This window comes from Elephantulus edwardii, unplaced genomic scaffold, assembly GCF_000299155.1.
Source record: "Elephantulus edwardii isolate Elephantulus edwardi_28Jun2011 unplaced genomic scaffold, EleEdw1.0 scaffold00126, whole genome shotgun sequence".
NCBI lineage: Eukaryota > Metazoa > Chordata > Mammalia > Macroscelidea > Macroscelididae > Elephantulus > Elephantulus edwardii.
In genome coordinates this window covers 7,369,296-7,388,122 of record NW_006399876.1, presented here as the reverse complement: position 1 = coordinate 7,388,122, position 18,827 = coordinate 7,369,296, and the positions used below count along the sequence as shown (strand labels likewise).

General features: G+C 59.9%; 1 protein-coding gene across 1 annotated transcript; it reads right to left on the bottom strand.

The window, feature by feature from the left end:
* Positions 1-1,318: 1,318 nt before the first annotated feature.
* PITPNM1 (phosphatidylinositol transfer protein, membrane-associated 1) lies at positions 1,319-16,159 on the bottom strand. The gene is made up of 23 exons (XM_006893251.1): positions 16,082-16,159; positions 13,881-14,095; positions 13,675-13,796; positions 13,316-13,540; positions 11,452-11,778; positions 11,281-11,376; positions 11,091-11,198; positions 7,884-7,945; positions 7,051-7,301; positions 6,591-6,780; positions 6,396-6,503; positions 6,083-6,240; positions 5,804-5,997; positions 5,258-5,428; positions 4,640-4,804; positions 4,323-4,471; positions 4,123-4,233; positions 3,589-3,705; positions 3,322-3,470; positions 3,092-3,241; positions 2,817-3,000; positions 2,405-2,533; positions 1,319-1,582 (listed from the first exon to the last, which is right to left on the bottom strand). Exons 1-23 carry the CDS (start codon positions 16,157-16,159, stop codon positions 1,319-1,321), a joined length of 3,723 nt encoding a protein of 1,240 aa, XP_006893313.1.
* Positions 16,160-18,827: the final 2,668 nt, after the last annotated feature.

The following is an 18,827-nucleotide window of genomic DNA, read 5'->3' as shown; positions in this document are numbered from 1 at the left end:
ACGGCTCGGACAGCAGTGAGAGAGCTCCTCTGTGGGGAGGGAGTGGTTCTCCGTGGCTGGGGCTGGGTGCCTGGGGAGCCCCTATCTTGCAGGGGTGCTGGAGCTGAACTTGTTTCCTGTTGAGAGAGCCAGGGATCAAGTAGTATCCTGAAGGGCCAGGGAGGTAAAGAGGACCATGGAGCGAGGGGTAGAAAGTGGCATGTGATGTGAGCAGTGGGGGTGCCCTGGAGGTCCACACTTCAGGGAACCTCAAGGTGAGGACTCAGTGTTATCCTAGGAAGCATGGGGCAGGACACAGGGCAGCAAAGGGCAATAAAGGCTTGGGAGGAGAGGGGCAGGGGTGCTGGTGGTGGAGAGGAAAGAGCACTGCAGAGGGGAGCGCCCTGGATGGGGCTGTGGGGATGCAGAGACACAAAGGCTGAAAGCTTGTGCTTGGATGGTAGCCCTGGAGCAGTCAGGAGAGGCTGCTGGCCTGGCACCCATGCCTTGTAACAAGGCCACTGTTGGGTACTTCTGAGAGGGGTAGAGGACATCATCACCCGCTGTGGAGAAAAAGGAGCGTGGGGCGATAATGATCCAGTGGAACCAGTCAGAGGTGGGGGTCGCAGGGTCCCACGGAGCCACAGGGAGACGGGATGAGAACCTGCATTTAACAGAACCCCAAGGTGCCCTTCACAGACTCCGGCTATAGAAACGGCTCCGTGTATCAGGAGGAACTGTCGATGCTTCATAGAGGATGGAACCAAATGAGTTCAAAGCCCACGTGTGAAGAAGAGAACATGAGGGGCCGGTGCCCGCGTGAGGGGGACACACCCGCTGGCACATCCTGCTTCCTCTGACCGCGTCAGCCTTGCTTGCCTTCTTGGGCAGGGACTTTGGTACAGCAGTTGCCCAGGCTAACGGGACAGTCTGGGCGGGTGAGGCTATCCAGTGCAGAGATCTGGGAAGGCCTGGTTCCATGTGGGCTCTGTCTGCCCTGCCCTGTGACCCTGCGCAGCCTTGACCCCTCTTTTGTGCTTCTAGGTCCCCAGTGAATCATGAGCTGCACTGCAGTGTCCTGCGTGCCAGGCAGGCGAGCACACCACGGGTGCGGGTGGGTTTATTGTGGATGGACACACATTAGAGTCTAGGCCCGCGCCCACTCCCTCCTCCCTCCCCCACATGGAAAGGGAGTAACACTGAGGGGCAGAGGGACGCAAGGGGGTGGGGCTGGTCGGCTGAGCAGGGCCAGTGGGCCAGGCCCCTGGCCTCCCGTGTGCAGCCACGTGGGCCCCTTGGGATGTGAATAAATAACCCAGTCAGTCCGGCCAGCATGGTCTCACTCCTCGCTGTCCAGCTTGAGGCTGATGCTGCGGGCCTTGCCCCTGGACAGGGTGGTGGGTGGCGTCCCCGGGCCTTCGCGCTCTGCCTGGCTGGGGCCTCTGGAGCGCAGCAGCTGGCTCTGCTTCCGGAGGAAGTCTACAGGAGTGCCCACGCCGTAGCTGCTCTTGGCCAGCGTGGCCCGAGGGGGTCCCGAAGGTGCATGAGGGTGGGAACCTGCCTCCAGTTGGCCCAGGTGGGCCACATAGCCGTCAGAGAGGAACTGCGGACAGAGGTGGGCAGGCATGAGGGGATTCCTGGCCTCAGGCCCACGTGCTACCTGCCCCTGTCTTCCCAAGCTTCTGAGACAGGACGGGGACTGTCACTGTGGGGTGGCTGGCTTGATCCCAGCTGGGTGCAAGGGTGCCATGGACTCAGTCCTACCACTAGGCCTCAGTTTCCCTGTCAGTGAACTGGTACTCATGGGGTATCAATAGTAGCTAACACTTAGCAAAGTAACCCTTGTGGTTGGTGTACAGTGTGTCTGGCTGCGAGCTGAAAGCTCGGCACTTTGAATCCACCTCTTGTTCTGAAGGAGGAAGGTGGGCACCTCCCGTGCCTTGAAGACTCAGAAACCCAGTGGAGGGTGTGGGGAAGCATTTGAAAAAGCAGCCCTGGTGGAACAGTGATAAAGCGCTTGGATGCTAACGCAAAAGCTGGTGTAACCCACCAGCCACTCCTGAGAAAGCTGGGACGGCCTACGGTTGTGACAGCTGGAGCCTGGAGAACCCCGCGGGGCAGTGTGTCCGGCCTTATAGGGTTACTGTGAACCCGAATGCACTTGGCAGTGGCCTTGGTTAAACCTTTGGTCCTCAGGAGAGCTGAGGGGCGTGGCAGCTGGCATTACTGCATTAGAGAGGAAATGCTTTCGAAAGGTCAGAGTTGGGCAGGGTGCAGGCTGCACTTGGGGCCCACAGCCGGTACAATTAGCCACTTGGCCTCACAGCTCCACTGCTCTCTGAGGTCCAAGTTCAAGGACCACAGAATTCCCAGGCCTGAGATACAGGGCTGGCTGGAAGGGTCCGCTCAGATCCTACCCCTTTACCTGGCACTGTGCCTGCAGCTTCCGCACGGCTCGGCCTACAATATAGGTCTGTGTTGGGGGCAGGCCCAGTGCCGCGTACACAGCCACATCTTTGGGGGAACCATAGCCAGCCACGATGTTCAGCTCCACCTGTGTCCAGAGAAGTCTGTCAGCACTCTGGGAGGTGGGGCTGGGGCCTGCTGGACTCGGGAGCAGCCTGTCTAGGGGACAGAGGCATGGCCACGTGGTGCTCAAGTTACTGGGCCTCCTGACTTGAAGAAGCCCAACCTATCCCCATCCCTGGTCCCCCGTGCAAGGGACCCCTCAGACCAGGAAAGGATGGAGGTCAAGGCTGCCTAGACTACAGAGGGTGGACTGGAGGGCTCTCCTGTCCCACGGGCCAGCTGGGACAGGTGGGGATCTTCCTGCACACCTCCTGTACCAGGCTCTGCAGGAACATGGCCTTTTGACGCAGTGGGTCATGGGTGAGCCCGTCACAGAAGGAGACGACACCGTGGGGGAAGTTGTGCTGGGACAGCCAGGCCACCACGCGGTGCTTCTGCATGTCCGGCCGGCCTGTCACGTACACGATCAGGTAGCCAGCATCCTGCCAGTGCCTGCGGGCGGGCCAGTGGTCAGCCCGGGGGGTCTGGGGTAGGAGGTGACAGTGGAGGTGTGGAGGTGTAAGGGCCTGGGAGCGGCTCCTACCTGACCACGTCCACAGCACCGGCGCGCACCTTGGGGTCGCTGCCCATGATGGATACACTGGCAGTGAAGGAGCCATCAATGCTGAAGACCACGGCCTCTGTGCCTCGGGCCACCACCGTGAGGCAGCATTCGGCATATGTGTGGTCACCTCTGTGGTCCACAAAGCGTGAGAGTGAGGGTGGGGCTGTCCAAGTGGAGCCCGGTCCCTCAGGCCCCTCGGCCCCGCTCACCTCACCACCATGCGCACGGGGTACACCCCGATGCCCAGTGCACGTTCAGGGGAAACTGGGAAGGTGAGGCGGCCTGAGCTGTTGGTGACCTCTGTGCCAAAGTGGATCCACTTGCCAGACAGTGGCTGTGTCATGACGTAGACGTCCACCTGGCGGGGTAGGGGTGTGAGGGCCTGTGGGAGGGAGCCAGGGGACCCCTCACTCGCAGCTAGGGAGAAAAGCATGGCAGGCCTGTGGCTGGGGAGGCCCTGCTGGGTGGGTCCTGACCTTTTCGCCTGTGAGCGTGACCACGTCCAGAGGCCCGTACATGAAGCGCCCGTTCAGCACCTGGGGGCGGCCCTCGCACACCACCGTGTCGTTCGCGCGGTGGTTGGAAGTGACATTCTAGTGGGAGGAAAAGGGGTGAGACTTCTGCGGGGAGGGTGGGATGTGGGGAGGGAGCCACACTCAGGGGCGGGGCATATGGGAAGAGGGTGGGGCATAAGGGGAAGGGGGCGGGGCATAGGGTAAGAGGCGGGGTTATGCACAGGGACGTTGCCTGGACGTAAGGGGGCGTGGCAAGATACCTAAGGGGCGTGGTAAGGAGTCTAAGGGGCGTGGCAAGAGGCCTAAGGGCGTGGCTTGGCTGGAGGAGGAGGGAAGTGTGACAGCTTGAGGACCATAATTGGGGAGCTGTGATCGCAGGGCACCAACAGGTGAGGAAATCGGGGTGATGCTGGAGAGGGGACGCCCTGGTCGTGAGATGGAGGGAATGCCAAGGAGGCGGGGTCTCACGCCGGAGGCCTAGGGGTCGTCCCGTACCCGGATCTTGACCTGCGTGCGCTTGCGCTGCCACTTCTCCCTGGGGAAGGCCGGGCTGTAGATGGACGGCTCCTCGCACTCGGCCAGCTGGGGCCGCTCCTTCTCGATCACCTGCGGGACACGGCGAGGACACGTGAACGGGCCCAGAGCTGCCGTTCTCTCCGGTCCTGTGACCCCATCGCACCCCTAAACACACTCACCTGGCGCAGGATGAAGGCCACCACGTCAGCGGACTCCCAGTAGCTGGCGTGGAAGAGGTGGGGCAGCGTGACGGTGGGGAAGGCCGTGAGCGCCTCGGGGCAGTACAGCGAGTAGTCAATCCGCTTGGTCCCCCACCAGCGCTCCAGGACTGCACGGCCACGGTGGGCAGTGAGTCGGGGCCGCCCGCCCCGTGCCCCTGCCAACCTGAGGCTCCTTCCTCCCGCCTTCCGGCCCAGCCTGCTCTCCGTGGGGTCGGGTTTGGGGCCAAGGGAACCAGAGGACACCCCACCCCAGCCTAAGAGGCTGACTGACTTACTCTTGACCACCTCACTGGTGGTGCTGGGTGCAGATGGCTGGGTAGCTGGCTCCGGGCCCAGCTCACTGCCCTTCCAGAAGGCACCACTGGCCGAAGTGGGCGTTGAGGGCACCAGCATCTCCAGGTCCTCCAGGAAGAGGCCTGAATGGGTCTGCAGAGTGTCGGCTGGGGAGGAAGGCCAGCCTCTCAGAGCGTGCACCCTGCCTGCCCACCCAGCCTACACTTCCACCTGGCCAGGACCAGCGAAGGGGCAGGATTGTCCCATATCTGGGCTGGGGTGAAATGGGGGAGCAGCTCACCCCTGCAGGGAGCTGTGTATTCCTATCAGCATGCACACACAGTATGTGCATACACCCACATATACATATGCGCACACATCCACAGGACACTGACACCCCTGAGAGAAACACTGTTCAGTTACTGCCAGAGTACCCCATTCCTGAGTAAAGAACAGCAGAGGAAACTGGGGACCCCCCCAACCGGCCAAGGTATGGCTCCCTGGAGCTAGAAGTGGTAACTAAGAGGCTACTAGGTCATGTCCTCTGGGGTGAGGGGGACACACTGACACCCCTCCCAGTAGGGGCTCTCTTCTGTCCCGCCCTTTATCTCGGGGCGTACCCAGCAGCAGGGATGATCCATCTCCCAAAGGAAACTTCTGGTAGCGGGGCACAGCCAGCGGGGCGATGGCCTGGAATTTAGGGGCGAGCAGGGGCTCGAGGCGGGAGGCGCAGGGGTCAGCTGCGTGGAAGAGGTTGTAGATCTGCCCACAGGCTGGGCGCATCTGGGCCACTAGGTACCCGGAAGAGAGAGAAGGGTGGAAGGGTGTTCAGCAGGCACGCTGTGGTGGGAGGGTCGCACCGAGCCTGTGATCTCACTCCAAACTCCCTCGGTAGCCACCAGGGCTCGGTGCCAAGTCAGACAGGTTTCCTCAGAGCTGGTGATGAGTTAGGGTGTCACAGGCCTGCTGGACCCCTGTTCTAGGGTATCCATGAATGGAGTACCTCTGGAAAGCCTGGTCTTGGCAGTTCCCTTCTCTCTGGGCCTCGGTTTCCCCTGTGCTAGCCAAGCCATTGAATTTGTACAGCATGGATCTCAGATGTGATGGGGCTTGGTTGAGGGGGTGACACAGGATGAGAAGTGGCCCCACCCCAGCTGAGGGCTCACCCTCCAAGGCGGGCATCACGGTTTTGCGCAGCGCCAGCACCAGGCCCAGTGGGGAGCCAAAGAGGAAGAAGCTAGAGACCTTGAAGTCCAGTCGGCCAGCACTGATGGGGCCATCCAGCACCTCGGAGCCAGTGGCTGGTGGGCAGGAGACTGTGCTGGGACGTCCGGGGTCCCCGGAGGAGTTGGCCTGCAGGCTGTGAGACAGAAAGGGGGCTCAGTGCTGCCACCTCTGCCCCCAGTGTGAGAGTGTGGGGGGCTGATGGGGCAGGAAGATCTCACCTGTTCTGAGACCCCTCGGGCTCAGCACTGGCCACATCACTAGGGGTGCGCTGAGAGGGCAGGGTGGAGGGTTCTGGACTGGCCCGGCCCAACCCCTCCACCCCATCGGCTAGGGGATCCCGCACTGGGCCGACTTCGGGGGACAGCAGCTCGTTGTTCTAGATGCAAAGGGGAGAGAAATGACCTGAGGTGTGAAGACAATCGGTTTCCACTTGAAGCAAGAAGAGGAGCAGGGAGAAGCCACAGTCATCCTGCCCGCAGGGAAGTCACATCTGGGGTGGAGGCCTGGACATGCAGCCCCAGCCCCACTGACCATGCTCCCTCGGCGGCTGCTGCCCCGGCTCCCCGTGCCCGCGTTGGCACTGTGGCAGAGCGCGTCGAAGCCCAGGATTCCGCCAACACCATCACCAATCAGTACCACCTGCAGATGACATCAAGAAGGACCTTATGGCCAGGCCACTCCCGGGCTGCACTGGAAACTGAGGTTGGCTATTTCATGGACCCTGACCTGCCCACAGAAGCCACAGCCCTCGGGTGAGCGAAGGAAGGCGGTGTAGGCCTGGTTGGTGCGGGCAATGACGGTGGCCACAGCGCCCTGGTAGCGGGAGGATGAGGTGGCCAGCAGAGGCAGGGCGGCCAGCGGAATGTGGTCCTGGGAGCGGGACAGGCTGTCACCATCGTGGCTGTAGGGACTCAGGCTGCAGGAGGAGGGGGCAGGTGGGTAGGGAGCCTCTAGCCACCCCACTGCCCTTGGGTCCCCTTGGGTCTGAGGGTGTCCCTGCCCTGGGGCTTTGGTGAGGACTGCATTGCTGGGGAGCTACAAAGGAGCGACAGCCCAGCAGGCAGGTGACTGGCCCAGGTAAGCCAAGAGCTCAAGGGTCCACCTTCTGGCCACCTCCCCCATTACCCAGGGGCCTCCCGGTCCTAGGAGCCCCCATGTCCCCCACCCGGTCCCCCCTGGCCAGTACTTGGAGACAAGGGCATAGGCAGCAGCACAGATGGGTGGGCAGGGCACCAGACGCAGGGCCACGTGGCCCAGGGCTTCAGGAAAGTGGATGCGGGTGACGGCCTCAAAGGCCCCGCTCAGCGTCTGCACGTCAGCCTGCTTGGAGTTCGCATCTCCAGGGCCCGAGTCCAGGATGTTGCCGCTATGCAGGATAAGGAAGAGGACGTGCACAGAGCAGGACTCCGCTCCCAGCTCCCCAGTGCCGTCTGGGCCCTAAGGGCGCAGTGGACAAGGGGTGTCAGAGCGGATGCGTGGCAGGACAGCAAAGTGCATAGACTGTGACTTGTAGTGACCCCACGGACAGAAGTGACTACAGACTTCTAGGCTGTAACTGTTAGGGAAGGGGCCTGGGGGGAGGGCGGTTTAGTGCATAATATCAGGCCACTAACCAAAAGAGTGGCAGTGCCAAGCGCAGTGGGTGACGGCCTGGCATAGATTTACAGCCCGGGAGACCCACAGGTGGGTCACTGTGAAGTGGAATTGCCTCTACAGCCATGGGCTTGGACCTTTGTCCTGAGGAGCCGAATACATTGGCACGGCGTTAGCAATGACCACAGCTGCCCCTCCGTTGCATTTGCGAGGCTGTAAATGCACAGGACGAGGGTGCCCTCCTTGCTCCCGCAGAGCGGCTGGTGCACTGGAACCGTAAGGGAAGCATGGGCCTTGCTTACGCAGCCCAACTCCCTACAGGCTACGCCGCTCGAGCTCCCTGAGGAGCCGAAGGGGCCAATCAACAGCCTTTCAGTTGGCAGCCTGGAACTTAACCATTGTGCCGCCCTGGTCAAGCATCCTCACCTCCGAATCCCTCGCTGCTCTGGACCCATCCACTATGCCTTTAGTGGACTCGGTTCCGGCATCTGTAGGGCAGAGAGAGACAGTGAATGGGGGGAAGGTTGAGGGAGCCCTGGGGCACCCCCGCCTGGAACCCCCACCTCTTTCCCTCTGACCTGCTCCCCACAGATCATTTCCCATTGCAAGGCCTTTGCTGCTGGTGGGGCAGGTCTCTCCCCATAAAGCCTGGCTTTCTTGGCAGACTTCTCATCCCCCCCTTTGTGATAGGGTGGCCACCGACGGCACGTGGCTCCTGAAATTTAAATGACTTTACTACATGTTGCTAGTGGCTGCCATACTGGGAGGCAAGATACAGAATCCTTCAGTCTTCAAAGTTCCTTTGGAGAGCGCCGGCCCAATCCTTCAAAACTCCAAGTGATGTTCATCTGTGTTCTAACCCATAGACACACTCCCAGTGTCTGTGCACCGCGATGCACTCGGGCAGGGAACGAGTCACCGGTCACTATGTACCTGGTGAGCAGCCTTCCTGGCTGACCTTCACCTTGTTGAATCAGTTCGGCTCGCAGCGACCCCAGGTGTCACGGAGTGAAACAGCTCCGGAGCTTTCCTTGGCTGCCAGGTCTCTTTATCCCCTGGATCTACTGGGTGGGTTCGAACTGCCAACCTTTAGGCTGCACTCAACAGTATATGAACCATTTGTGCCACCGAGGGGCCCCTCCACTGGGCACCGTCAAGTCGATAGTGACTCAGCACTCTTCTGTGTCACGGCTACAACCTCTGATGTCCCACATGGTTTCGAGGTGCAGGTCTTCACGGCAGCCAATCACCAGGTCCTTCTCCCCTGGTGCCAGTCGGTGTGTTCCAACCAACAGGCTTTCAGTTAACATCAGAGCACTTAACCGCTGCACCACTAGGGCGCCTTCCATTCACCTTAAAAGTGAAAGCAAACGAACTCTCGCCAAACCCGTCCCTGCTGCTTCAGTTCAAACGCACAGCAACCCTGCAGGTCAGAACGGACGCTGGGACTCCACGGCTGCCACCTTTATGGCAGGAGCTCTGGTGGCCTAGTGGACAGGGAGTTGTGTCGCCAACCCAAAGGTGGCTGGTTCAGACTCACCAGCCACTCTGCAGGAGAAAGCTGGGCAGTCTCCTCCCATGTGATTTACAGCTTCTGAAAACCCACTGGAGGGTCAGCTGTGAGGCAGCCCCAGTTCAATGGCCGTGAGTGAGCGAGTGAGTATGCAAGGAGACAGCCTCCTGTGGGGTTCCTGGTGGGTTTGAACTGCCGACCTCTGCGACCTCCCTTATCACTGTGCCACCTGGGTCTTTAACCTTTATCTTCTTGTTAGATGCTCTGACTCATGGTAATCTGATGGAACACTGATAAGAACCTGCCTGTCCTGAGTCATCCTCACGATCTCCGCCCCGCCCAAATCCCTGTCAGCCCATCTCATTGAGAAGATGCCTCTCTTTTGCTGACTTTTCAAACATGGTGTCTTTTTTCAAGGTCTGGCCCCTCCTGACCCCAAGTATGTGGGGTGGATCTTTGCCACCCCTGCCTCTAAGAAGCCCTGGCTGCTCCCTCCCAGGACAGACCTGTCTGAGGCAGTCCATGGGGTATTCTGTACCCTTCAGCAGGGTCAGAATTCAGGGGTATTGGTTCTTCTTCAATTTTCCTTATTCCTTGCCCAACGTTCAGATGCATAGGAAGCAACTGAAAATAGGATGGCTTGGTTCGGGTGCACCAGAGTCTTTAAACTGACCTTCTGATAACCTGTTGTTGTTAGGTGCCGTCGAGTAGCTTGTGACTCATAGCAACCCCATGTACAACAGCTCTGAACCCTGTTCTGTCCTGTGCCAACCTTATTATTGTCTCTGACACACATACCCTCATTACCCCAGTCACAGAATCAATCCATCTCATTGAGGGCCTTTGTCTCTTATGCTGTCCCTCCACCCTCCTGAGCATGATGTCCCTCTCCAAGGACTGGCCCCTCCTTGCAACATGCCCAAAGTATATCAGATGAACTTTCAGAATCCTTGCCTCCAAGCAGCAATCCGATTTCATCCTCTCTAGAATGAACCAGTTTTTTCCCCCCAGCAGTCCATGGTATATTCAACACTTTTCTCCAGCATCACAGCTCAAAGGCATCAATTCTCCTTCTGTCATCCCTAATCATTATCCAGCTTTCTGATGCATAGCAAGTAATTGTGAAGACCATGGTCTGGATCAGGCACACCTTAGTCTCTAGACTGACATTGTTGCTCTTCAGTACTCTCTAGAGAGGCCCCTTACAGAAGATTTTCCCAATGCAATTTGTCTTTTGATTTCCTGGCTGCTGGTACCAAGAGTGCTGATTGTGGAGCCAAGCAAACAAAAGCTGTTAATCTCTTCACCATCCATCATGATGCTGCCAACTGGCCCAGTAGAAATAATCTTCATTTTCTTGATATTGCGCGTCAGTCCATATTTAAGGTTACAGTCCTTGACCTTCTGCAGCAAGCGCTTCAGGTCCTCCTCAGTTTCAGCAAGCAGGGTTGTGTCATCTGCATGATGCAGGTTGTTGATAAATCTTCCTCCAATCCTGATGTCACATTCCTTCTCATAGAGCCCAGGCTCCTGGATGATCTGTTCTGCATATAGATTGAAAAGCTATGGAGATAGGATACATTCCTGGTGTACACCCTTCCCAATTTTGAACCATGCAGTGTTTCCTTGCTCTGTTCTGATGACTGCCTCCTGGTCCAAGTATAGCTTTCAAATAAGCCCAATCAAATGTTCTGGGATTCCTATTCTTCTCAGAGTCAGCCACAGTTTGTTGTGATCCACACAGTCAAATGTCTTTGCACAGTCAATGAAACACAGACATTCCTCTGGTATTCTCTGCTTTTAGCCAAGATCCATCTGACATTAACTATAATATCCCTAGTGCCATGGCCTCTTCTAAACCTAGCCTGCACATCTGGCAGTTCTCTGTTGATGTGCTGTTGCAGTCATTTTTGGATCATTTTCAGCAGAATCTTGCTTCCATATGATGACCTCTAGGACCCCATTAAACTTACAGCTCAGCCATTTCCTAGTCCCCAGTGCTCGGTCAACCTCAAGAGAGGAATCTCAGAAAAGGAGATCATCTCTGTAACAGTCACGGGGAAGGACAGAGCCCTCTCACCGCCTGTGGCCCTAGCCACAGCCTGGTGCAGGCTTCTCACCTGGAGCCCCCTCCGCCTCTGTAGGAGAGGCAAAGGCGTCGATGAAGTCATTGGAGTTCCACTTGGTCATCTCCTTGGGGAAGACCTCGTCACTGTCCGAGAAGCCTTCTGTGGGGGGGGGGGGCAGAGGGCGGTGTAACAGATGGGGCACTTCCCAGGGGGATCCTCACCCCAGGGCCCGGGTGCTGACCGTGGGCATCAAAGAACTCCTCCTCGGAGCTGTTCTCAGAGTCACGGGCGATGTTCTGCATCCTCCACTCGGACAGGCTCTGCGGAGACACGCCCCCTGCAGGGCCGGCTCCGCTCAGCACGGGTGACCAGCAGGACCAGGAGCCTCCTCCTCGCCAGCCCCCAGCCTCACCTCCATGTTGGGATGAGTAAGAGGACCGGGAAGACGAGGACCACTGCTTGCCGAAGCTGGCATCAGGCGAGGCATCAGGGCCGGCAGGGGGCTCCGGCCCATCGGGGGTGCCGGCTAAGCTGGGCCCAGGCCTGACCTCTGTGCCTGGCTTTCCGGGGGGCTGAGCCTCGGGCCCCTCACTGCCCGTGGTGCACTTGGCCATACGCTGGGCCAGCATGCGAGCAGTTTCCTCCTCCAGGGCCCGGATGTCGGCCATGCTCAGGTCTGTCCACTCATCCTGCCAGCACCAGGCCTGGCGGTGGGCTCGGAGCATCACGCGGCGCAGACCTGCAGGGGCCTGCACATCAGAGCCTGACCCTTGGGGTGGGGTGATGCCCCCCGCACCAGGCACTGCACTGCCCAGAGCCATAAAGTAGGGCAGGGCCAGCACTCTCCCAGGGGGCTCTGCTGGGAACTGGGACAGCTATTTTTCTGCCCCGCCTCCCTCCCTGCCTACTTCCTTGTCTGTCCCCCTCCAGACACCCCAAGTCTGAGCACTGAACCCACCCCATCTTTCAGCTCGCTTCCTGCTGACATCTTCAAGGAGTTAACAGTTAATTAAGGCATTAACAGTTAATGAAATTGTTGATGGTTAATGAAGGTGTTAATAGTTAATGGAAGTGTTGGCACTTAATGAAGGTTGTAGTGAAAGACGATACCCGCCCGTTCTGGGATATTTCTATCTAAAGCAAAGGAATAAAATTAGAAACTTCAATATCCAGGGAAATAAAGTAATAATGGTTAAGCTAGAAGATTCTGAAAGGGGGAAAAAAAACCCAGAACACAGAACAATTGTCGCTGAGCTGATTCTAAGCTCCTGGTGAGTCTGAGTGAGAGCAGAGCTGGGCTGTGTGTGTGTGTGTGTGTGGGGGGTGCCCACAGCTGGCTGTTCCCAAGCAGCCCTTTCTTCCAAGGCACCTCTGAGTGGGGTCAAACTGCTAACCTTCAGTGAGTAGTGATCATCTCACCACTGTGCCACCAGTAACTCCTAGCTCAAGATCAGCTGCGGTGGTTTTAATGTTGGTGCTTTAGGAGCCCTGGTGGTGCAGTGGTGAATGCATTTGTCTGCTAACCAAAAGGTCAGAGGTGTGAACCAAGCAGCTGCTCTTGAGGAGGAGAGACGAAAGAGGAGAGAGTGCAGTCTTGGGAACCCCTGGCCATTCCGCGCTACCCTACAGGGTCGCTGAGTCAGAACTGGCCCGACGGCAGTATGTTGGTACTTGTGCGTCTGCGTATTTCCTATCTGTAAAATGGATCTAACCCTACAGATCATGCATATAAAGTGATTCACAAAGACCTGGGCGTGCTGTGACGGCCCCATCCAAACTAGTTTAGTTCTGAATGCTTCCCCTCCATATTCTCCAGGAGCGACACTCAAAATGCAGAGATGGGAAAGGCAGGTCCCAAAGACTAAACCATGAAGCAGAACCTAGGTCTCTGGACACCTCATCCAGGGATCCCCGTCCGCTAGGAGTGGGGCTGGTGCTGTGAAGTTACGTTTAAGGGGAAACGTGGAAGAGAAGGTCCTGGATGCTGGTCCAGGACGGGACCTTGGGACCCTGAGCTTCTCAGCCTTTCCTGACTCATAGAATGATGGCATCTAGGATCTTAAGGAAGCAGCAGCATTTCTGAAGCCAGCATGTGTCACAGTGATCACATGACCAGCTACTTGCCCTGTTGGCCCCACGCTCGCTCCCCTGGCCCCCAGACAGGCTGCGCTGCGCTCCTCTGGTCCAGCACACTTGCTCCATCCCATAGAAATGAGGGATTTTCCCATGGGTGACCCCAGCAGACAGGAGCATCTGGGCCCCGGCTGGTCACTCACCGACGTCATGGATGAACTGTTCGATCTTGGCCTGCATGCCCCAGTAGCGGAACTCCACCTTGCACAGCTTGTAGGCACACATGAGGGGCCCTGTCTGGGCTGCGGTCTTCGCCCAGTCATCAGCCAGCGGCCCCCGGCCCGTCTTGACCGAGCGGTAGAGCCGGGGGTCCTCCTCCGCTTTGTACTCGCCTGGAGCCACTGCATCCCGCACGATGTCGATGGTGTCTGGGACAGAGGGTCGTAGGCATTCAGCCAGCGCTCTGACAGTGAAGGCGGCCTTTCACAGGCACGTAGCTGGGTCCACGGGGCCTGAGGCGGGCTCCAGGGTCACCCCTACCCCTGCTACACCCAGGCCTCACCCAGGATGCGCTGCCGTCGCTCAGCTCCACTCAAGTTGAAGACGTTCGGCTGCTGCCCCCCATCAGGCAGGTAGTAGGTCTCTATTTCAATGGAGAATTTCTCCACAAAGGGACAGGTGTATCTGCACAGAGGACAAGCATGAGGGTCCCTGTGGCGGCCACCAGAGCCATGACCCCCGTGGCCACAGGCCCTCGTACCCACTCACCGGGTTCGGGTGTAGGGGTAAGCGTTCCAGGATTCCTCCTCCACCTGCAGGGCCGCCTTGGGCAGCAGCGCCCGGAACCAGCCTGGGATGTGGGAGCCCACGTGGTACACCTTGTGCGTGTACTGCCCGCTGCCGCCCGGCCCGTCTGTGTAAGGCCTGTTGGCCAGGATCTCCACGCCGCTGCCCTCACCACTCGACTCTTCGCGGCTCTTCTTCTGCAGCCCGAGGCAGAGAGAGAAGGGTGGTCAGCGTGGGGGTGAAGCCTGCTCCTCTCACCACCCCCTCGGCCAGGCCCAGCCCCCTCTCAACGCCCTGAGATCTGACTCTGGCCGGTGGTCAGCGTGGGGGTGAAGCCTGCTCCTCTCACCACCCCCTCGGCCAGGCCCAGCCCCCTCTCAACGCCCTGAGATCTGACTCTGGCCGGTGGTCAGCGTGGGGGTGAAGCCTGCTCCTCTCACCACCCCCTCGGCCAGGCCCAGCCCCCTCTCAACGCCCTGAGATCTGACTCTGGCCGCTCAGCTCCCTGGGATGGAGATCAGAACAGCCTCTGTGCAGTCCCTGATGGGGACTTATTCAGTCATTCATTGCCGTCTGCTCCCCGTAGGGCATTGTATGAGATTGTCTGGACTGCAGAGAAAAAGTGCCACAGGCTGGTGGCACTTCCATTCAGATGGGGGGAATACGTGGTGAAGAGCTGACTGCCACCCGTAGTGACTCTCTGAACAGCGGCTCTGAATCGTGCCCTGTCCGGCCCCGTCCTCACACTCTCTGGTATGTCCAAGCCCATTGGTTAGGGTCAGGCCATCTGGTTTGGAGTCTTATCTTTTTCTGACCCTCAACCTTTCCCCACATGGTCTCTTTTCCCAGGGACTAGTCCCCCTCCAATGACAGGCCCAGAGAACGTAAGGCAGAGTTTCACCATCCTTGCCTCTAAGGACACCCTGGTGACACTTCGTGCCAGACAGTGGAGGGAGAGATCATCAAATTAGGCTACTGGTCTGTCAAGGAGCCCTGCTGGTGTAGAAGTGAAGTGTTCACACACCAGCTGCTCCTCAGGAGAAGGATGTGGCCGCTTGCTTCTATAAAGACTGACAGGCTTGGAAACCCTGCAGGAAGGTCAGCTCCTGTATGATCGCTAGGAGTTTGAAGGAACTCAGCACTGGTTTGGGTTTATGGGATACCAGATCGGTGACTGGGGTAATGGGCTAGGTGTGTGGGAGACAGTGATTGGCACAGGATAGAGCAGGGTTTAGGGCTGTTGTACGCAGGGTCGCTGAGTTGCAGACGACTCAAGGGCATGTAATAACAAGAAGATGGTGGTATGTGCTCTGGGAGAAGGAAAGGAGGAGGAAGAGTTGGGGGTTGCGGGAGGAGCTACAAGCAGCAGCCATGCAGTCTTCAGGTTAGGGAGACCAGGGTGGTTCAGAGGGTGGCCCCAAGGTGGGCGCAAGCTGAGTGGTCTCACGGGGAAGCCAAATGACTGAGGGACGGAAGACTTCAAATGAAGAACAAGGCTCTGCCTCTCTGGTCCCTTTTCCTCTCTGGAACCCCAGTCCCAGCTCCTGCCACACCCTTCATAGCTTGAGAACCCCAGATCTTTCTAGGGACATCTATGGAGCACACTCTGTGAGGTCTGATCCTGGACTTTTTGTCTCCTGAGACTCCAAGTCTATAGTTACCTGCACAGACCTCAGCACCCTGGCCTTTCTGTGGGATGTCCTAGTCCTTTCCTGGTGTCCTAGACTCCGACCCTAGCCCTCTGGGGTTCTGCCCCGCCCTCCTCCCCAGCTTTGAGGCCTTACTCTCATCTTTTGGCCTCCTAGGACTGTTAGACCTCCCTTCCCACCCCACCCCACCCCGCCCTGGCCCTCTTTCAGCCCCTCCCACACTTGCCCACACCTAGGCTCTCCCTCCCTCCTCCTCAGCTCCTTCCCTCCCCCATGGACCCAGGAGATTAAAGGGGATCATGGTATATGGGTTGAGTGTCCAAGCAGGGCAGGGCATGTTGGGGGCAGGGACAGACCCTTCTGCCCCATTCCCACAAGCCCTTCCCACCACCTCAAAGAGGACCCCTTCTGCTTCCAGACTCTGGGCCCTTCCAGTCTCCTGGGCGGGACTGGCAGTGGCGGGATGGTGCCCAGCCTGCGTGCTCCCGCGCTGGCCCCGCCACGCCTCAGGCCCCGGGCCCTCTCCCGCCTCACCTGGATCATGTAGAGCTGGGCCACCTGGTACTCGTCCAGGCTCATGGGCAGCAGGATGTGGTACTCCTTGACGAGCATCCTGAGCGCTGGGCCCGCGGCCTCTGCTCCGCCTGGCGCAGGCACAGCCCGTCAATGCGGGGTGGTGCGCGGCCACGAGCCCTGCGCGCGGCCTGGGGGGCTCGGGCCGCAGGACCCCATGCCGGCCGCGGGGAGGCGGAGGGGAGCGGGGCCGCGGGGGGGCGCGGGCGCAGCCGGCCGAGCGCTGACCTCGTTTCCACGCAGCTCCCGCCCCCCACACCCGCCGGCCGCTGCCATGGCAACCGCGCACTGACGCGGGCCCCCCGGAGCGCAGCGCGGACCCCGCGGGCGCCGGGGAGCCCCGCCCCTCTGGCCGAGGTCGCAGCTGGAGACCCCTTTGCGCAGCCGGGGGGCACCGCCCCAAGATCCCCAAGCTGCCCTCTGGGCCTGCCCCCCGGCACCTTTCACTGGTTAGGTGGGGTTCGGGGTCTCCCCGCTCTGACATTCTCTTAGTCCTCTAGGGTATCCTGCTGCGTCCCGGCGGACCAGATCGAGCATCCTACCCTTCAGCATCCCTACCGGGGTCCCTGCCCTCATCGGCACCTACATCTTGGACCAGACAACCCATCTGTCCTTTCCTACCCGGTCGGCACCCCGGGCTTCGCCTCCCTTCTCCAGCATCCTCCCTGAACCCCTATCCAGCCGCCTCTCCACTGGTCCAGGGACTAACTGCCACACCATCCATCCACCCCGGGCTCAGGACTGAGTAGGGGGGCTCCAGGGGTTGGCTCTGGACCCGGGGGGCCGCTCCGCCCACCTGCTCCCCGCGGGGACAGGCACTCCCCCTGCTCCTCCCCATCTCGCACCCCGGCAGGAGGCCCGAGGTCCCCACTTCCCCTGCTCCCCGGGCCCCCACAGTGCTGACGCCCTGGCTCACCTCTGCCTGGCACTGGCGCCCCTCACCCGGCCCGGGCGGGGTGAGGAGCTCGGAGCGCCCCCCGCCCCGGCCTCGGGTTCCCGCTGTGGCCAGCCCTCCCAGAGGCGCAGCGCGGGCCCATGGCCCCGACCTTCCTCCGGTCCGTCCGTCCGCCCGCCCGCCGGCGCCCCTGCTGTCGCCTTCCCGACGCCCGCCGCGTCACTGCGGCCGCCCCACCCCCTTCCTGGGCCCGCTAGCCCTCCCCACGACGGCGGAGGGCCGGCCCAGTCTTCCTTCCCACCGGCGGCAGCGGCCTGGAGGCCCTTCGCCAACGCCGGCACCTCTCACTTCCTGGGTCCTGGCTGGGCCCCCGGGGCCTTCCTGGTTCCCACTCCGCCCCGGCCCAACCCTCTAGTGTACAGCGAAGAGGTGGAGTCTGGCGTGGAGGAGAACCGGCCCCCAGGTCTCCAGCCCCTCTCCCGGTGCAACTGGGAACCTGTGACTCAGGGCACACCAAGGGTCCCAGCCCATCTGGCCAGTAGCTGGGGACTCTGTCCTGCGTCCACGTGGGGTTGCAGTCCAGGGGCCTGGGCTCACCAGATGCCTGCATCCAGGCCAGACTCTGGGCCCCTGAATGGCACCCCAATATACCTTCTCCAGCTCTACCTTCTGGGTCCACAAATCTAGCCACCCAGTCATCAGACCCTGGGCAAAGGTCAAGCCACTGAAGGCGCGCAGACAGGCTCACTGGCCCCGCCTAGCCTGGAAGGTTAGCTGGGGAACTGGGTGGCAGCACTTGGGTGGGCTCCCCAAGTCTGGAGGCCAGTCTACTGCCCCTGAGAGTGCTGCTGGGAGCAGAGCCTCCTCTCCTGAGTGGGAGCTGGGGCGCCCTCGGGACCTCCCAGGGTTGATTCAGAGCCAAGGATGTTCCAGGGCATTGAGGCATGTGAGTGGGTGGCTGCTGTGAACCGGCCACCCAGCCTGGCATCAGCTCTAAGGGAGGCACAGGCTTCAGCCCCTGCTGGCAGCAATGCCCTCTAGCTGTGCACAGCCGGGCCGCGTGCTGCCCCCTGGCGGCGCCGCATGAAAGTGTGCAGGGCTCTGGGCTCCTGCGGCCCCTTCCTCCACTGTAGTGGCGAGCTCAGAGGACATGGGCAGGAGGCCCAAGGGGCAACGGAGAGCAGAACCAAGCCAGGCAGTCTCTACCCCACCCTAAGCCTCTATTTGCCCACTTTCTGTCCAGCCTGCTCAGGCTCACCAGAAGAACCAGACCCAGAAAGGCTGAGCCCACAGTACAACTCCAAATCATCTTTTATTTTATACAAAAGGGGCATATTTAGCAAAAGACACACTGAGAAAAAGAGTTGCTGTGGCCCAGGAAACAAAGGCAGGGAGGCGACAGGCCGTCGAGGCCTGCTGGGAAATGGGGGCCCTGGGACAGAGTAGTCAGCAGTGCTGAGCGGTGGGGCCACGGGAAGGAGAAAGTTCCAGTTAGATCGGCACTGTTGGCAGGTCACAGGTGTGACTCACAGTGGCCTCGATGCTAACTCTGGTGGGGGGGACCCCAGTTAGTGCTGTTGACTGGAGTGGGGTGGGCCCCTGGCTCCTGGACGACACCTGCCCAAGGACTCAGGTCAGGAGGCCCAGGATGGGAAGTGCAACTCAGGGTGAAGGCCAGGGACAAACAGGCGCTTGATCTGAAGTGCTGGCCAGTCCAGACGTCCAGACGAGCCTTCTTCCTGTTACGTGCGGGCATTCCGCTCTGTCTCGGCCAGACATTCTCTGACCAGGGCCCGGGCGTGGATGATGCCT

Excerpts from the sequence above, each read along its gene's own strand:
- PITPNM1 (XM_006893251.1), bottom strand. The coding sequence starts at position 16,159 with ATGCTCGTCAAGGAGTACCACATCCTGCTGCCCATGAGCCTGGACGAG. Across the intron at positions 13,797-13,880 it reads TACCCCTACACCCGAACCCG|ATACACCTGTCCCTTTGTGG; the intron begins GTGAGTGGGTAC and ends TCCTCTGTGCAG. Across the intron at positions 6,781-7,050 it reads GCCTATGCCCTTGTCTCCAA|CCTGAGTCCCTACAGCCACG; the intron begins GTACTGGCCAGG and ends CTCCTCCTGCAG.